Source organism: Actinia tenebrosa, unplaced genomic scaffold (genome assembly GCF_029948245.1).
Source record: "Actinia tenebrosa isolate PJP-AT-01 unplaced genomic scaffold, QUT_ActTen_1.0 PGA_scaffold5__44_contigs__length_20552954, whole genome shotgun sequence".
Lineage (NCBI taxonomy): Eukaryota > Metazoa > Cnidaria > Anthozoa > Actiniaria > Actiniidae > Actinia > Actinia tenebrosa.
The window spans coordinates 6,248,080-6,268,342 of record NW_028292582.1 but is presented as its reverse complement, the minus strand read 5'-3'; the positions used below and the strand labels follow the sequence as shown (position 1 = coordinate 6,268,342).

The following is a 20,263-nucleotide window of genomic DNA, read 5'->3' as shown; positions in this document are numbered from 1 at the left end:
ACGATTCTCTTCGAGGTACTTAGAAAACCTGCTCATGATTACAGACTGCCGGTCACGGATTAACCTGCTTTTAATTGTCGACAAGTTTGTCAAGGTAAGTCAAAACGGATCTTAATCGATTGAAAGTTACGTGGAACAAAAAAACTTGCAAAACGTACATTTTTTCAGTGTATATTGGGAATATATTAATAAAGTTTCAGGTCACCCATTTGAATCTGTGTCATGATATGGAAGTCCATGTTTTTTCCACTGGACCACGGTTACAGGTGAATCAGCACAACAATAGCCCTGAAAACAATGCATCAGATAGACAAGATTTTTTTTGAATCATTATCTCAACCGATTCCGTGCTTGGCAGACAATACTAGGCAGACAACAGCGAACCAATCACTGTTGCAGCAGTTTTCCCAGGGGAAGTAAAATCTTGTCCAAACAAACAACTACAAAGTATCTGTTTGAAAGAGTACTATAAGATTACGAGGTAACTTTATATTCTTTTCACAGCACAGTAAACTATTGGAACAATTTATAGTCAATTATCCGCAATCAGAGTTTAAAATTCTGAGATATTCTAGATAATTTGTTAAGCTTGTGGGACATAGCAACGGTAACTAAGGGGGGTCCCAACCATGAATTAATTAATTTTGGCAATTTCTTCTTATAACGGGTGACTACCCTATTGCTTTATGCTCACATTCAGAATTAACAGTTAGTAAGCAATACCGATCGAAAAAGTCAAGTTTATTTTCCTGATTTAAAGTGCTTCCCGCTGGAAACTGTTTGCTCACATTATTAATCCACTTCGTTTCGATTCTCGGTATTTTCGTCTCGTTTTCATGTTTGCAGCAATGTCCCTTATTGGCTCCCGTACGTATTCGTATTAGACTGCGAGCGGTCCCGCTTTTCCCTCCAAACTCTGTAAGGGCGAGCGTTTTGAGGTTCCTGTGGACGCGCGTAGATTGGATCCGAGTGAGAAAGGAGAGAACAAGTCCAAAGGAATCCCAAAACATTCATAAACTGAGTCTGGAAGGAGAAGTAGGACCGCTCGCAGTCTAATTTGTATTTGTATTCGCGCGTATTTGTACATGTATTGCTGGATTTGTATTTGTATTCGTGCATATATATTTTTGGGTTTTGTCAATTAGTGTATTTTGATTTCTATTTGGATATGTTTGTGCGTTCTACCTCTGGGCCACTCCAGCTCCCAGACTTGAGCTTCAGATAAGACAGAATTAAGAATCTAGAGCCCTTCTATTGCTAGTTTTCAATAATTCCCAAGAGCTAGCATGGAATAAGAAAAAAAACCACAGATATCAGTGTCGTAACGTCATTCATGCCACGTTCATTGCTGTTGGTTGAATGGAAAGTAAACCTCTGGTGAAGACGGGGGTCACACGGAGAGTGGTATAGTAGACATAGATCGTGGGTGGGTGGGTTGCAAAGATTGCTATATATATCCAATAGAAGAGAGCAATGAGGCATTCTCACCATCTCTCATTCTGATAACCACGGGACTACAACTTGCATGTATAACTTAGTTTAGTATAATTTTAGTTTCATTTATTCTTCTCCCCCCCCCCCCCCCCCCCCCCCCGCCAAAACCCATTTGTCGCCAAGTTCTTCTCCTTTTACTTACCATTCCAAAAATAAAATAAAATCCCTTCTTTAATGTTTTTCAGAAAATTTATCCCCCCCCCCCCCCCTTAGCATTTTCATGCCCACCTTACTCGTCATATTAAATGAAACTTCCCTAAGTCAAGAAGCACTACTTTCGTGATGGCCGAACTAAAACCACAAAATGTCTTTACCTTCTCGTATTTTTATTTCTTATCAAATTGTAGTGCCTTCATATACACGTTTACAAATACTATATCATTTGATATTCATGATTAATGTGAAAAAACCTTGAGTAGGAGTTGGAATTATAAAATATTGACATTTCTTGTAACAAAACCATCGGTAGAAAAAAAACATAAAAGTACTGATGAGAAACGGTGGAAATTAGCTGCAACAATGTCTGTAATGAACATTTACCAAGAGGAAAAATAAATAATGAGCAGCAAAATTTTTTACTGCAACATGTTTTAGCCATTAGTAGCTAGAAAACATCTACCATATAATTCAACCGTAGGTCAGGCAATGGTAGTGCAGAAAAAGGCTTCAATTTAGGCAATAATTATCGTTGTTGCTGCTTTTGAAAGATTACTACTTCATGCTTTATCTTTTTCATAATTTTCGAATTTAAATTTACTTATTTTTTCATTCAGTTCAGATAGTAATATTTGATGTATTCTTCTACCAAGGAAAGCAAGGGTCGGGACAATTCCTGATGTACGTCATCATTTCCCCAGAATTGGCCTGCATCACAACAGTATACGTTGTCAGCTGCAACAAAGAAAGAACCAAAGTCAATTAGACAATGTATATGGGGTGAGAGTCCTGAAGGGTAAAATGGAAGCAGGGATTCTCCGTTTTTGGGCTGGCAAAATGGGATCTTATGCAATGGGAATGGAATTCAAAAACAAAACCAAAAACAGTCAAAAAATGGGAATGGGATTGAGATTTGAGCAAAACATAGGCTGGGATTATGGGATTTGCTCAAAATGGGGGCTGGGAAATGGGATCAGGAACCCCTTTCAGGACCCTCTGTAATATATTGTAATCAAAATTATTTTTATATAAGTAGTATGATATAAACTGTAAACATGCTATCCGTTCAGGACCCTATGATAAGACTGGGCTTTCTCATTGAAACGTTACCCGGCAATACACTTATTTCAATAAAGTTAGTCACCTGAAAAGCTACAAAGCTGAGACTGACAAGGATTATGGATAGATACATTTTACATGTTTCAACCGCTTGATAACTGTTGATGGACTTGAGATCTTTTACCAGTTACGAGTTCACCTCCTCTGAGCTTCCTCAACTGCTGCAGTTTGTGTCAAAACATTTACTTGTTGGATATGAAATATTTCCCATGATCCTCAGCGATTACAGATATCTAGGTTTTTGGTGACTATAACTTTATTGAAATAAGTATATCAGGTAACTGTTTCACTAAAATGGTTCATGCAATCTAAAACACATTAATTCATGAGAACATAACAAAGAAAACCACTAGCGTGAAGGAGGTTTGAAAATGTGATCTTACTTAACATAAAATTTGGGCCATTTCTGCATGGAATTCTCCAAGAATTATTAATAGTTTGAGAAGACAAACTTTCCGTGTTTGATATTTTACTAAAACCCCTTATTTGCATTCATGGAATTGCGATCATATTTACCCAGCACTAGACGTCAGTAAATAAATACCTTATTTAACACTGGCTGTGTTGAAAGCACGTTGTAGAGGCTCTTCATCGACAATGCCTGTTATATAACATGATTTACCTATTAGTATACAGCTATTTCAACTATTTGTTTAAAAATATATATATATTTTACAACCACCACTGCCCACGCGGGGCTCTTCCGTGAGGTTCCCTCCACACGCACTACCACTACATTCTATATTTACAACATACAACACTCAACTCACATGTTGCTTTTTACGGAGGGAGGAAACCGGAGATCCCGAAGAAAGCCCTCGTGGCAAGGGAGAGAACAACACAACAAACAAACTCAACTCACTGACACATATGATCCAGTCTGAGCCAGTGCTCGAACCCGGACCACAGTGGTGAGAGGCGAGCGGTAAACCACTGCCACCCATAAAAAAAGTTTGTTTCAAAAAAGTTGCTGAAGGTTTAGTTACGATACTTACATTTTGTCCACCGTGTTGCATGCAATACGTTCCCTATTAACAGAATAACAAAACCTCCACGTAAAACAATTTGAAAGCACTTTGTAAACTAGCCTCTGACTGAAAGTTCACTTTTTTAAACGAAGACTTTATTATTTATTCAACCAGCAAGCATTAGTTCAGATCAATATTTAGTAAACGAAAAAACTGCAACTTCATTTTCCAGGAATGTAAATGATACTACCATCGCCCGCAAAGGTGGATCACCAGCCAAACCTATGTACATACATCCCTATATCACTATGACGACACTTCTTGTTTTTAAGGGGGACAGAATGGTGAAAGAAATAATAATTTGGACTAATTTTACTTTGTAGCCGAAAATTATGTTAACGAAGGAACACTTTGAAGTTTCTTTTAGTCGGGGAGCAGGATAATAAACTTTTGGAAAAAATATAGCTCATTTAGCTTCAGACAAAGTCTCTACTCCAAGGGTTCTAGAACTCGCCTTTAACTCAATGGTTTCCAATGTTTTTTTATCACACTGCTCGAAAATGCCTCGTTTTAAAGTCTGAGCCTGCGATTTTCAAAAAAAGCGCCGATGCATCTCGGCAATCGTGTGTAACGATCATACTGTACTGCTATAAACTTTAGCAATTATTATTAATTATTATATACCATAAAATTAGTATAGCATTAACATAGTGTAACTGAGATGATAAACATAACATACCGGAGTCCTTCTGTCGTCAAACACCAAAGGTGGTTCCCAAAAATCATAGTTGGTTTCAAGTACAAACCATTTGCCATTCTTAGGGTCAAGACTGAAAAACAACGTCAATTCACCTCATGAGCCCAGGATTTCTGGGTGTGATATATAAACCTTTTGCAGATTGAGCAACTAACATAAAACTTTTCCTTTTACGGAGACAGGAAAACTAGAGAGTCCCCCACCCTACTTTTTAAGGGCTGTTTCCAATTCCACTATTGCATTGAGCTTGTTTGATTAGTTTTTAAACTAAAAAAAGCCCCCCTCCCCTCCCCTCTCCCTTTTCATTTTGGTTTGCCGCCACCGTGGCAACAATATGAGCGACTGTATTTGTACTAAAATTGCGGCAGCATTTGAATACAAAAGTCATTCACGTACCTGTTCTCCTTCAGGTTCTTAGTTCGATCGCGAGTTAACACCACACCCTGTTAGAGTAAAATATGTAGATATCATAACAAGTCCTCAGTTACCAGACTACATTGACCAATCATTTAACATATTAAATCCTGATAACATTGACCGAATGACCGACCAAACGACTGACTGATTTACTTTCCTTAATAAACAGGAGCAGAATCAGTAGAATGACCATCATGTGAGATACTTCAATGTTTGCGTGTTGTGGATAAAATATTTACACAATTACAATTATTGTTCTAAAGGAAATATATAGTCATCTTATTGGAATATTTTGAATAACTCTAACTTGGAATATAATAAATTGAATCCAAATCCACACACGGAAGTTTCTGACTCCCCATAAATCAACACAGAAATGTCTTAGTGACAAAACTTTATATTCTTTTTGTGACTGCATTAATGGACAACTCGTACTAAAAGGTCACATGAACCTAAAACCCTTAAAACAAGCAGCTGCGTCAAAATGAATCCTGGAAATGAAAAGAAATCGTCCACTAGGTTTCCATAGTTTTTAACAAGATACACTATTGCAGATATCCTTCAAGCTTAATTAATCAAATATCTTATTTACCTGACCAGACTGGTTACCACCCAGAATATAATACACTGGTGCCAATACTTCAGTATTTGCCAGCATGTCATGGGCTTCTGCATAGCTAAAAGCAATAAAGAAATACAATGGCTTCACACACTACGAAATACATGATGTTATAAGGGCATTATTGCCAAGCCTGGCTATAAAGGGGATTCGCATTTAAACTACAGTATTACTACTGTAAATTCTCTATCAAGCCCCGGGAGGCTTATTTATTTCAGGCATGCTTGAGGGGAGGGCGGAGGGGCTTAATAGAGAGGTGGGTGACCTAGTTATGGAATTAGCAAAATGTAGTATAATGTATTCAGGCCCACAGTTATTGGTTAGCTGTTGTTCGGCCTTATAAGCTATTGATGCATAGCTATAAAAAAAAGAAAGGAAAGTATATTATTCCAGATGTATGTACCTGCTGGCCTGCTCCAAGACATCTCGGGTGATAAAACTTGTCCACTTTGCACTTCTCTTGCCAAGAATCCATTCTATCATACCTTCAAACGATTGTAAATAAATAAATTAACAAAATATTGAATAATTGAATGAGTGACATCTCCTTTTTGGCTCAGTTGGTTGGACACTGTTCATGTGTTCAAGACTTTGTGGCCCAACCAACACTTGGGGTCCTAAAATATCTGAGTTAAAGGTGCTGCCTTTGCTCTAAAAGTATTTGCAAATGCCTCAGATAACCACAGTACAATGGCAGTCTAACTTATAGAAACATTAAAAAGAAAGAGCCATAATATGTTTATCAGTACTAATTTGGCAACTGCCACATGTCACCCATGATGATGATGATAATAAATCATTGTTGTTGTTGTTATTAGTGACTAAGGCAAACCAATGATAGAGATAGAGACCTCTTTTAGTACCTTTAACAATTATTGTTTGGGTGTCTCTAACATTGCACAGGCAAAGTATACCTTTCAAGATGGCACAGACAAATGAGAAGGGGACTATTTTTTTAGTTATTATAAAACAATTACGATTTTGAGATGACAATACCCCGAAATATTGACGGCTAGTTGGGAGAAAATATATTCTGTACTCTTGTCTCCAAAATATAAGAAACTATTAAGTGAGTGGCAATACTACAATGTACCTACCAATATAACCACCATTGATGTTGAATCTTTCATTAAGAGTCAAGGTAAGAACACCCTGAAACACAAAAAGTGGAAAAGAATGGTGTAAACTGCAGTTCTGATTCATTGGATATCTAAGAACAAGAAATCGATTGTGCACTTGCACATACTCCAGGGGTCGTTTATGCTTTCTCGGATACTTCAAAACTCTTTTTCAACTGTTCCTTTGATGCATCAGAACATAAAAACTGTCTTTCAGAACAAAAAGCACTTTTTAAAACATTTTGGATAAGTTATGGTTGTAAGTTTCTGATAGAAAATATTTTTTGTGACAATGTTGAACGAAAATTTAAATTTTTTCACCTCATTTTCTGTGTGTGCATAAATTGATGAAAAGCTATTAGTCCATCTGCCTGAAACAAGCAGGCATGTCATAAAACCCATTACATAATTGTCAATGCTAATTAGCTGGGAATATATCCAATTATGGATGCATGCAGTATGTTGCTTAAGCAGTCAAGAAGCAACTCTTGTGCTTCTTTTGTGCTGAAGCAACCTCCTGCATGCATTCAGAATTGGATATACACAGCAAGAACAGCAATTGTCTTTGAGTAACTGTTTGTTCAAATTTAATGAATAGCTATTTTGATAAGATGACACAGCAGTTACGGCTGTTCCCCACTAGCAACATAAGGCCAAACAAAAAAAATAAGATTAGTGTGTTTCCTGTTGCATGAGAAAAATAATTGGGGTCGGTAGGTCAGATTTTTTTTACTGATACAACAGTGGAAATGAGCTTACTGGGAACCCTGTGGTGCATTTGGGAATGAAAAAAATATTAGGGTCGGCAAAAATCGACAAGAAAATTAGGGTCGGTCATGCAACAGGAAACACACTTATTTATTTGTTTTGCCTAAAGATAAGAGCATATTAAGCAAAAGTATAAGAATCAAAATATGCTTATGCTTATGTCACTGCACTTCCCAGTGAGGACTTACGTTCTTATGCTTATGCATGTGTCTATGCACTAGTGAGGACCAGGCTTTAATGGATGACTTTCCTAGAATAACTTCAAATGCTCATTCAAATGATTTTTGACTTACTGGTTTCAAACCTGTTATTACTCCAACATATCCAGCAAAGGTTACAGTCTTATACAAAGTCTTTCCACCTCTCTGTAAACAACAAATGGACAACAAATAATATTATTCATTAAAGTCGTTCACAAAAAACCATTTGATAGATTATGTTTTTAATTTATATACGAAAAATCACCAGCTTTCTAATTAATATGTATCATAATTATATATATCATTATACAGCTTCTCATTAATCCCATATAGGTAACTGTCCAATTATTTTCTTAATTGGACAGGTCTTGTTGATATGGGATTAATTAGGCAGCTATATAATTAATAGGTAATGGGATTTCATGCTCCCCAATCAAGAAATAATTAGACTCGAAAAATTCCTCTGACTCGGCCAGTCCTCGGAATTTTCCTCGTCCAAGAAGCATGGAGTCCTATTACATATACTAATTGCAAGATCATTGTGAGTCAGTTTCAAAACATAGAAACATAGATTAAAGTTGAGACCATTCTTGGAAATAACAGATTTATATTATTATTTATTTATTTGCCCTAATGCAGCTAATATAAGCTGTTTTGCTTTGATTTTTAACAGTTGCCAAGTTAGAAGAAACTACCAATTGCCATTCCAGTTTCATCTTCTATGTTCTACAGTATGTTTTGCATCTTGCAATGATTTTGCAATGATTTTGCAATTGAGTGTACAAGTATAAAATATCAATAACTCAGTGAATTAACCTACCCTATAATCTAACTGGACTACTAAAGGACGAAGAACTTCACTCAGTGACCATGTATCTGTTTTATTATCCCATCTGCAGCAAATCAACAAATAAATACAAATGCTTACCAAATATTAATTTAACTATTCAGATATTAAATTCTTCATATGAAAACTTTTTATTACTGCATGATTCAATAGTAGACGGTATAAAATAAGGAATATCTTCCAGCTGAGTTGACTGCATTTGCAAAAGGGATTATGCATCAACTATTTTTGGTTAGCATTTTCCTAGCAGGGGCCAAGTACAATTTAGATTTCTCGCATTGAATGAACTAGAATTCCACCAAGAGTTCAACTAGAACATGTAGTATTTACGATCAACTTAAAGAATGAAGAATTCATATTCCATAGGTTTATCTTGGCAGAATCATGGGAAATGCTAATCAAAATACAGTACAGTCAACTCTCGTTACCGCGGACACCCTTGGGACCATCACTTCATGTCCATAATGGCGAGCATCCACAATAGCTAGAGTTTTTTTACGCTCATTTCTTTGTCAGTATTTTTGTCGGGGATTTTTCTCCTGTCCGTAATAGCAAGGTGTCCGTAATATCGGGGTGTCCGCAAGGCGAGAGTTCACTGTATGATGTCACATTATCTCAATTCTGATTGGTTGACCTTGAGTTTGTTCTGATGGTCAACTCAGCTGGCTGTGATGGACAGACATATGATATTTGAGGGGTATTTGAGGGGTGAATCATTAAGCATGTTTTTTGTTTTGTCTTGATCGAGAGATGGGAAGTAGGTGGAACCTTAGAAATATGTCGTCTGGCAGTTTAGGCAGTTTCTTTAGAAATTAAGTAGTTTAGAAGCAAACAAAGTGTAAAGCAACATACTGTATATAGGCAGCAACTTACTAATCGGAAATAACAATGTCTCACATACCCTAGAAATAATCCAAAATCTAGATTTCTGGCATGATACAGTTTCCCTTTTTGAAAGAAAAAAGTACATTAACTCGTTATAATTAATTAATTTGAATTAAATACATCATGAAATACATAGATCTGAGTAATACAGTATTCAGAGTGACAAAAGAACTACATAATTAAGAAATTTAAAGTGTGGAGAGAATGGTAAGTGCTTCTCCCAATAATATGATCAAGCTGATATGAAATAGTGCATATATGTTGTCACTGCAAAACTGAGGTGTTGAGAAGCCTCATGAAAATTGACCAGTGAAAAATAAAAACATGACCTCCATTGCGGTAACAATGTAATGACTTCTAAATTGTTATGTCACTAGAGCGCACACACTAAACCTGTGAATAATATTTAGTACTAATTAGTAGTAATTTGGAAATCAATATAACACTCCTTTGAACCAATCAGATTGCAGGATTTGGTAGTGATTACAAAAAGGATATGATTAATACAGAATCCTTTGTTTCTATTGTTTGATTATCACTATTTAATACTAAAAATTAGTATTTGTTTCACAGGTTTAGTGCGAGCACTCTATTATTCAATAATAACAATAAACCTTCATTAGGAGCATTCTTTCTACAAGGTTTCAATGCATGCTCTTACAAGATTCAGCACATATTAACATTTGATTTTTTTTTTTTTTTTCATTTAAGCACCTGGAAATCAGCGATTTCAAGAGGAAAAGTGAAAAAAAATTTTCTCCATTCTGATTGGCTAACATTTTTTCAAGATCAGCTGGATGGTTGAGTGCTTTTGAGTAAATTACTAATATATTTAGAAAAAGCTGTTTATTTTGTTTTATTATTATGCAGGAAAATTTTTTTGCTACAGTATCATAGCAAGGTTGCTATGAAAAAAATAATGATATATTGACAAAACCTCTCAATGTTAAAATCTGATTATACCGACTAGTATAGATTTAAAAACTATACTATAATATAGATATGGATATTTGAATTAATGTCTAGTAGTTTCCTACCTTGCTTGTCTTGGGCAACAATAGAAGTACACACTGTGAAAATCTCATAGAAAATATTGTAGAGCAACACTTCACCTGTCAAAGGAAAAATGGGAATTACTGTGGATCAAAAACAACATGAATGACTTTGATTTTGATAATTATGCAACTCAATAAACCAAATGGCACTGTTGACGATGCAAAACCAAACGAGAGTTGGCCTGGGGAAATGCTTTCAAGGAAATTCTTAAACTATGAAATACTATTTCCTGCATATTAGGGATAATTTGCACACAAAAGTTAAAGAAAAAAATAATCCCAACTTCAAAGCCTCAAATTGCCTGCTTAACTCAAAATATATATCACACTCATTAACATATTGGAACTTGACATCTTCAAGATGAATCATTCAAATATGAAAATATCTTACCATTCAATTATTCACTTCACATATATGTACATGTATATGTATATCAATATTGAAAATAATGAGTTTAACAGTCCCATCCGCCCCCTAAGTCTGCCCATTCTTTACCTATAGGGATCCCTGAAGCTTTACTCAGACCAATTATTTCTTCTTTGTATGGAGATGGAAGAGTGTAAACAAGCGGTGCCTTCAAATAACAATAAAATCATATAAAATCTATAAAATAAACATAAATTAGGACAGATGCAGTATGTATAATGATAAAAATTTGAATAATTATAATTATTATTATATAGTTAGGATAGTATGCACACACTGATTGGTCAAAAACTGTGCTTTATTAGTGAACAGAGCACAATGCTGATGCCATCTGCGTGTGCACGAAGTGCTGCTAGATCCTGTGACCCTTTTTCCTTTTGCATAAATAATTTCAATACCAAAATGAAATATGCAACTATATGTAATAAAATGAATAAAACAGCTTTTTCCACGGGCTGTTCAGCAATAAAGCACTTGTGTGTGGAAGTGTTGTAATCACTCAACAAGTATGAGAAGCACTTGCCTACAGCTTACCCAACTTCCTGCATGCTTTATTACTGAATGGAGCACAGAAAGAGTGTCTTTTTGTTAAATAAATTAACATAATGAGGATGAGGATGAGGATGATGCATGGGCATTTCGCTGCCAAATTAGCTTTTATATACACCTTATTTAGTAAAACCAGCCAGTTTTGCATTGAAATAATTATGTCAGTTTAATGTACAAAAGAAGTTGATTTTTGCGAAGGGAGGAAAGCCAGAGAACCCAGAAAAAAACCTTGAAGCACAGGAGAGAACCAACAAACAACTCTACTCACGTACAACATAGGAGAGAACCAACAAACAACTCTACTCACATACAACATAGGAGAGAACCAACAAACAACTCTACTCACATAGACAACACAGGAGAGAACCAACAAACAACTCTACTCACATACGACGCTTCAGCTCGCATTGGTGAGAGGCGAGTGCTCTTGCCACCATGCCACCCATGCTTCCCATTAATTTTTAGCCAGTCATTCTTTAGCATGATAATTTCAAAGGGCTAAAAATAATGGCTGGTCAGTTGCCAGTCATGTGATGACTGACAAAACCAGTTGTAGCTTAGTCATAACCTCATTCCTGGCTTACTTCCATTACTGGTCAAAATGAACAGCAAGGCAAAGATCTGACTGGACAAGTTGTAATTCTGGCTGGACAATGTCTGATGACCAGATATTGTCCTATGACCAGACATTGTCTTTAGGCCCTGTATTATACATCAATCAATTGAGAAACAAATTTAATGCTAGGAATATATAGCTCTTATTAAGCGAGTGCGAGGTCCGTACCGTAAGTTATGGACCGAGTTTTTTCCACTGCCTTATGGCCCAAGCACGTAGTGCGCGGGCCATATAAAAGTGGAAAAAACAAGGATCCATAACTTACGGTACGGACCGAGCAAACGAGGTTGATAAGATATTTATCATATGGCAAGGCATTGAGATCAAAAAGAGGCGAAGCAACAAAAAGTAAAGTTGACAGCGCATGTCAAACGAGAACTGCATTGGAAGGGCTTCCTGTACGTGCCAAAAGTCATGTAGTGTTTGAGTCGCTCAAAAGGCGAAGTTTTAGTTTACTTTGAAAGAATTTAGCTAAAGTTCAAAGTTTTCTGAAATACTAGTTAACAAAAGTGAGGCTTTATTTTGCAAAACATATAAATGCAAAGCAAAAAAGGCATCAAAAGAAGATCTCAAGAACTCAACATGAGATTGAGAAGAAAACTGTCGTACTTCAAACTTCAAGATATTCACAACCAAGATGAAAAATACTACAGCCTTCCGCTTGTTTTCCTGCCTTTTATTGAGAAAAAAAACTCAAAAACTGTCTCCAGAAATGAATGAGAAGCTTTGGAAAATTACGGCTGGCTGAACATGGATAGTTTTCGTCAATTTTCAACGTTTTGACTGTTTGAAGCAGGCCGCCATATGTACAATAGCTGAAGTCATGAAGAAGGCACACTTTCGACTCAATTAAAAAAGGTACTGCCAACTCTCCTGTCTAAAAATACATTCAAATTCAAATGGGGGTGAAATATTACTGAAATATGGACATACTTCAAGAGCGGATGAGCCTAGAAAACTGCTTAAAACATTTACGAAAGAAACTACTGGCTTCTTCACCCGATCGATTCAGATAAGTTCAAACTGGACGATGTTAACTCACTGAAATAACAAATTTACGTTAATTCTACGGTAAACCTATCTTTATTTCATTTACTGAATTAGCCGCTGTTCACCACCCTTTAGTTCGTAGTTTGACATAGTTTTAGCTTTAGCATAGTTTTTCTAGTTTTTTCTAGTCGTACAAAATCGCTCAACTAGTGCCGTGTAGAGCCTTGATCGAAAGAGTTTCGCTTGTATGAAAGAGTTGTCACTTGTTTGATAAGTTTTACATTAAATGCCAGTGACTTTCAGTTATCTTTAATTATTTATTGAAGGTTTTCCGACGATTTTCATCCAGAAATATATTTTCTTGATAAAGATTTGAATGTTTTAAAAGATCATAAGTACGTACACTCAGTGAACCATTTCATTTTTCAGTCCGTACCGTAAGTTATGGACCGCAAATTGACCAATCAAAGCGCGTGAAATTACCTTGCCATATAATAAGAAACAATACCATTAATAAGAACTTACCAAATCCTTGTCAATGATACCAAAGAGTTTACCATTCAAAATAAAACTAGTAAAATTCTTGATATAGTCCAGTAACGCATGTAACTAACAAGAGATATCAAACATATCATTTATTAATACATCATATTATGTACAATTTGCAATGAGATTTCTGATTGATTTGATTTCTGCATCAAATGCACCAACTAAACCAACAAACAAGCCGGAACCTGGCTATTTTTTTTTTTTTTTTTTCTTTTAGAAAAGTAACTTTGCTATTACACTTATTAACTATGCTTTGTTGCAGCCCTTCTCTTCTTTTGACTGCATACCAAAGTGCAACCCATACGGAAAAAAAACACCAACGGTTATTGATTTGAATTTAATCGGCTATCAGTTTACAGCGCCGATCTTATCACAGCGCAGATCTCATTACAGCTTATGTAATAGGAAACCGATCACAACACAGGAAACCCACAAAGAGCAAAGTTATTTTTCTAAAAGAAGCAAAAAATATATAGCCAGGTTCCCTGTTTCCAACCAATGAAATCTGTTCCTGCCCAGGACCCACTCAACCCCACCAGGACACAGGAAACCATCAAAATCAATTAAACATAAGTTTCTTCAATCAAATTATGATTCTGCAAGGTCCGGCTGGTCGGTTGACATTATCAAAGCTCAAAAGCAATAAATTGCCAGCTAATTTCTGAAATACTAAACAATATACAATAAATAAATAAACAATATGGAATATGAATTTTTGGTAGCTTCTTGCAACTGTTTTTATCGTAAAGAATCATGCAATATCACTGGTAGATATTTTAACTTTTTAAAATAGAGGCCTAAAGATAATTGCTGGTCAGTTGAATCGTCAGTTGCTGGTCATTAGCTCAGGCATATCTTATTACTGGACAAAATTACTGGCAAGGCAAAGATTAGACCGGACAATTCCAATTCTGGTTAGGCATTTCCAATGTTACAGTAGATGTTATTCTAAACTTTGGACAATTAATTAATTGATTATTTTCCTTGATCTGATATCAGATGTTAGTGTTCACAGACATCCCAAGCTGTATTATGGGCGTGGGATCATGATGGTGCAAAACCCCAACCTAATTTATAGTCACTTACTTGTTTGTCCTTCTTGGCTGCCAAGTCATTATATCTGTCTCCAGGACTCACGTCCAAATTGATAACTTCTGTAGGAACTTGTGGACTGAAATTAAAATTTTTTAGAAATTCTACATGACTCTTGTCTTGTTTTGTTTTTTTTCCCCACTTTAATATTGTCGTCTTTGTTTGTTTGTATTTTCCCATAACGACTTAATGGTAAAGTTAATAAATAAGACTGTTTTAAGTAAAGTGCAGCAATGAGGAACTGGACTTGTATAGCGATGAGCAGAGCATCACCTGAAATTGACATTTTTAAATTCCATTTCAGTTTCAAAATGTTAAAGGCCACAAAACAAGACACTACACAATAATTTTCATCTAGGCCCTTTGTAGATTGAATTAGAATTTAGACATTGACTCTTGCAGAAGGCTCAGAAAAACCAGAGAACCTGGAGAAAACCCATTGAAGCACAAGAGAAAACCAACAAACAACTCTACTCACATATGACAAGTCCAAGGGTTGAGCCCAAGTAACATCGGTGTGAGGGGAGTGCTCTCACTGTGAACATGCTACCCATGCCTCCCACAGGTTCTAGTCCTACACAATTTGTTTATTTTTCTATTTCAATGACGCTACAAATTTGGTCCAAAAATTTCAAGTTTACTTAGTGACCAAAATAGCTGTATCTTTAATCTAATAATCCAAGAGAACACTTGTTTTGGGATAATACTCTAGTTTCGAGTTCCCTTTTGCTCAGCCTTAGTCTTGTTTGTGCGTTAAATATTCAGCCACTCAACTAAAACCTGTGGAATCTAATCAACTTGGATTGCTCCTTAGTGCGTACATTCCTTACTCTACAACAGGCCTTAATGAAAGAAAATAATGCCTTCGTACACAATCGAGGCTAAGACTGAGCAGATCAGTGAACTCCAAATGGGAGTATACTCCTCTTAATTGGGGTCCCTGTGGTTGGCTTGGAAATTTTATACAACAGCTTACCTGTCCGATGGTGGAAATGGCCCATTTTCGCAAGACTGACTGGAAATCTGTCAATAAAAGATATTTGAAATCCTTATCTCTATTGCAACCGTTTTATTCTATAATGTTCAAGAAATACCAAGCTTAAATTCGAAATACGCAACATCAAAAAAATTTGACAAGCATCGAAATAAAGAGTGAAAGCAGTAGTTTCGAACTTTCTCCTCAACCCCAAAGCTTTGTGTAAGATTAAGAATTTCCGCAGACTAGAGGCCCCGCAGGCGCCATAAATATTTAACATCAAGAATCAGTCGAGCGTGCATCATTAACTTGTAAGTAGTTTTCTTTTTTTTTCTTTTTTTCTTTTTGGTTTGCCCCTTTTTGTAAAGCTTATTAATTATAAGTTGTTTGTTGTAGCGAATCGTACAATCTTCCGTGTAATTGTCGAACAATTGTCAAGCTGGAGCTAATAAATACGTATGTTGGAGTCAATGTGTACGAAGGCTCGACTATTTATGTAGTTGGAGACTACACTTTGTTTTCATCTAAGGTTACATTACTATGAACGTTTACCTTGAAGGCCGACGTTAAGCACGTTGAAAATGCAAGAAGAAGGATGATCGACACTACTAACTTCTCCATCTTCAACAGTTCCACGGGATTTGTGTCGATGTGTGTCAAATCACGAGCTAATTCATCGACACGAGAGCATCATGTGATCGGAGTGACAGGGGATTGTTGGGATACCTGTGTTATTCAAACAAACGTCGCGGTGAACCAGACTTGAAGACGAATGTACAAACAATATTGGTCTAAAAAGATTTGCATTAATAAAAGCCAGTAATAACTGATTCAAATAAAAACCGCATCGATAAAACGAACCTGTTTTATTCCTGTCCCCTACCCCCTACGGGTACCCGACAGCACCCGGCATCATCATGTCTACCCAGCTGAGCCTGCAGTGTTGTTTCCGCTGACCTGGCGCGTTTTTTGACAAACACGACAACATGGCGAACAACAGGGAAGCAAAAAGACTCTGTATTGAGACCAACGACGAACAGAAGACAGCAGAAAGTGTTTTTCCTGATATGGAAGAAGATAAAGATTCTAACGACTTGAAGGAAGAGGAAGGAGATAGTGATAACGACTCTACTATCAGCAGTTCTAATTCTACAAGTTCAACCACGACGTCTTCGACCGTAAACATCAAAAGAAATCACCCACGTGGGAAGAGAAAGAAGAAAAGAAAAAACATCGCGTTTAGATGCTCGAATTTCCTCAAGGTATCCATGTTTTTAGTTTAAATTTGATGTTTTGTTTCAACACTTGTTCCGTTTTGGGACCTGTAGAGTTATTTACTTCCACTAATCGATGACAGTCGATCATCGGAAATCAGTCAATAAATCGATATTAATCGATAAAAAATAGTTAATTGGTATCCATTGATATCGGTCAATCGATAGTCACACGAAGTAATTCCGCTAATTACATCGATAGGTATCCGTTTACATTAAATACTGACCCTTCCACATTTGTATTAATAATTTGTCGTATTGATTTCCTTTAAATCCAGTAATATTTTCCAGTTTGCTCTGTGATACACGTTTGATTGAGTTGGTATTTAATCTGAATTGCATAAAAAAAAGCATGACAACATAACCCCGGATCATGAGCAAAATAATGAAGTGTACACCATGAATTCTCCAAGGGATTCCCAACTAATTGAGGGTGTACCATAAATAAAATAGAAGCAATCTTTTATTTATTTTTCATCCTACCAAGGTTGGAGATTATAATGACGTATACAATTAAATATGTTAACCTGCTATTCTTGGGGTACATGTTAGCCGCCATGTCGGATGACTATGCAAAGCATTTCTCATTAGCTTTTCTTGTTGGATCAACCAACATGGCAGCTGTTTCATTGTTATTTATATCTCTAGGGATTTTTCAGTCACATGGTTGTATTCCAAGAATTTATTTGTGTTTGCAATTGGTCATTGGCTCTCTATCTGGTACTTTCTACATTTACTAATCATTTTTATTTTATTTTCATTGTTACATTAGGAAGATCATAAACTGCCATTATTCTCTGTCCAATTTAACTATTTTGTTAAAGATGAAGATTCTGGTCCCCATATCTTTGCTACAGCTGGGAGTAACAGGGTGAGTACATCTTGTTTATTAGTCATTTTTAGGTTGAGGAAAAATCTGGTTCAAGTCAGTACTGCAGGGTTTTCAATAGAAGCAGGCAACCGGCAGATTCCGCCCTCTACTCTTGCTACACGTAATTTGGCCGCCTACTCAGCCAATTCCCAATTCTCTCACTAACTCAGCCGCCTACTCAGCCACTTCCCAAAGTAATTGTAAATCTTGATTAAAGTTCTTTAAACTAGCAAAATGTGTGAATAAAATAAATTTTAACCTAATCTTTGTTGCTGTACTGCGAAAACTGCAACGCAATCGAAACTACAACAAAATTTAATATTGTCTGCCATCTTGAATTTTTGTGAAAAGAGTGAGACTGGTGACAAGTGTGCCTCAATTGCATGCTCCAGTGATTTATGGTTTACCGCCTATTTCAATTTCATAACCGCCTACCAAAAATTCTATTGACAATCCTGCAGTGCATTGTGGGGCTGTTTTTGGGAACAAAATAGGATGGCATATTGAAAAGATGTCTTCTACAACAATCCCACAATGCACTGCAATGTGGACTTGAACCAGTGCATGGCTAATACTTACATACTCTAAAAAAATGCCTGTTGTGCAAAAATTTTAATGTAATGCTTTAATGATCTCTTTACCAGTCAACAAATTAATAGTAATTTTAATGATTTCTTTTAAAAAGTTCCTTTCACTAAACTCAGATTGAAATATGACCAGGAACTTTTGTTTGGTGGGGCTTACAGTACATATACTGTACATGTACGTATCAGTCCACATTGGAGTTGAGACTTCAATGGCATACATGTAATCAGTGTTTTACTGAATGATGTTTCAAGCATTTAAAATTTAAGAACTGTGAAGCATCATAAAAAGTGGGGGAGAAAAATTTAAGATGTAAAATGATGAGAGAAATGTAAGAACGAAACATGAATAAGGATGTCATTTGTTAATATATTTTATTATATTTTATTGGTTATAAACTCCAATTTCAATTTGATTATACACAGCCAATAAAATAATGTTGTCTTTGTTGTTAAGACACTTATATACACAAGAAAGTAGTATAGGGAATGGGGGTTCCAGCGCAATCTCAACACGGGCAAGACCCGTGTCAAAAATCCACCTACGGAAACAACCCACTCCAAGTGTGGTTGGGGGCAACAGCGCAAATATGTTAGTCTATATATGGAGTGCGAAGAATGTAAAGAGTTTGTTTATGATTTCTGTGTAAAGTGCTTGAAACCCAAGTTTGTACCTACTAAACCAAATAAGTATATTTGTTGTGGTAAGAAAATGCAAATAGAAGACGACACGTCAGCACAGTGTTACGAGTGTGGTAAGAATATTCGTAATGCCGTACCAAATGCTACCAAAGAGCAATATTACGCCAATGGAGGTCGTAAGAAAACACCTTATAAGAGAATAAAATACTTTAGGGACTGGATGAGTCATATCCAAGGTTATCGACCGGTATATTTAGACAACAAAGTAAAGAAGAAAATCATAGACCATTTAGAAGAGCCAACCCCGCAAAGTCTACGGAAAACGCTGAAAAAATTAAAACTAGGGAAATATTACAAAGCTATTCCCTATCTTTTGTCTGAAATTACCGGTAAGTCTATTCCCGAGGTTTCTGATATGAGCAGAGCCGAGTGGATGTTTTGTCGGCTGGATAAGGATATTCCTTATTATCCTGATGTAATTTACGAAATATTTTACAAAATAGACCCCAACCACCCCCTGTTAGGATGGATTCCGAGAAAATAAAAATGCAAAACTGGCGTTTATTTTGCCAGAAACCCCACTGGGGAATGCATCGCGCAGAACACCAAGCTATCCCCAGTGGGGTTTTTTGCATTTTGGGCTTACGGGGCTTATTTCATCCCGCGCCAGAGGCCCTCTAGTACGTACACATATATCTTTCTTACGACCCACCAGAGGGTGAACTCCGGACAGCGTCCCGAGACACCCCCTGACTTTTCCAACTTTTCCTCACGAAACCCCCCATCGCGGGGTTGAATCGCACTTTCTACCCCTCCCCCCACGGTTGCTGTGAGTGTGGGGAGGCTTTTTTTTTCACTCACAGCAACCGGTCCAAATGCGTCTACAGCGAGGCTCGAACTCGGGACTTTAGGCCTCCCCAGCTCCAAAGTCCCACGATCACGAGCGAACGCCAGACACATCTGGACGCTTATGTATGTGAAAATTATTATATTTAATCTGCATAATTTCTAGACTGACGTTCGATATGTAAATAGAATCCCGTCACGCTCTTTTCGAAGCAGATGTTTACTGAGCAAGCTTTCTTTGAAGCTCTTCTTTCGCTTCTTGATAGATCTTTTTGCGAGATTCCTCGGAAAGATCTCTTACGACTGTTTTTTTATTCCTTATGTCAGTCTTTAATTTCTCGTACTTTTCCTCTTCGGCTAAGATAAGCGAGAATTCTACGTCGTCTATCTTTCTGTCACGCAAAGCCTTTGAGACAAGGTCAGTGATCGTATTTACTTTAGCCC

General features: G+C 36.5%; 2 protein-coding genes across 2 annotated transcripts in view; one reads left to right on the top strand and one right to left on the bottom strand.

Moving 5' to 3' along the window:
- Window positions 1-1,803: 1,803 nt before the first annotated feature.
- On the bottom strand, window positions 1,804-16,289 carry LOC116286612 (acid ceramidase). Its single transcript, XM_031693165.2, has 17 exons — window positions 16,155-16,289; window positions 15,603-15,649; window positions 14,621-14,705; window positions 13,511-13,594; window positions 10,900-10,978; window positions 10,386-10,460; window positions 9,365-9,410; window positions 8,437-8,509; window positions 7,710-7,781; window positions 6,628-6,682; window positions 5,934-6,015; window positions 5,504-5,588; window positions 4,891-4,937; window positions 4,477-4,567; window positions 3,765-3,797; window positions 3,314-3,370; window positions 1,804-2,385 (listed from the first exon to the last, which is right to left on the bottom strand). Exons 1-17 carry the CDS (start codon window positions 16,221-16,223, stop codon window positions 2,296-2,298), a joined length of 1,170 nt encoding a protein of 389 aa, XP_031549025.1. The 5' UTR covers window positions 16,224-16,289; the 3' UTR covers window positions 1,804-2,295.
- A 123-nt stretch (window positions 16,290-16,412) lies between these two features.
- Window positions 16,413-20,263, top strand: part of LOC116286987 (polycomb protein EED) — a 30,710-nt gene continuing 26,859 nt past the window's right edge. Inside the window, exons 1-2 of the mRNA XM_089037547.1 lie at window positions 16,413-16,864; window positions 17,649-17,747. Coding sequence (XP_088893673.1) covers window positions 16,589-16,864; window positions 17,649-17,747 — 375 coding nt within the window. The 5' untranslated portion in view covers window positions 16,413-16,588. The remainder of the gene's footprint in view (window positions 16,865-17,648; window positions 17,748-20,263) is intronic.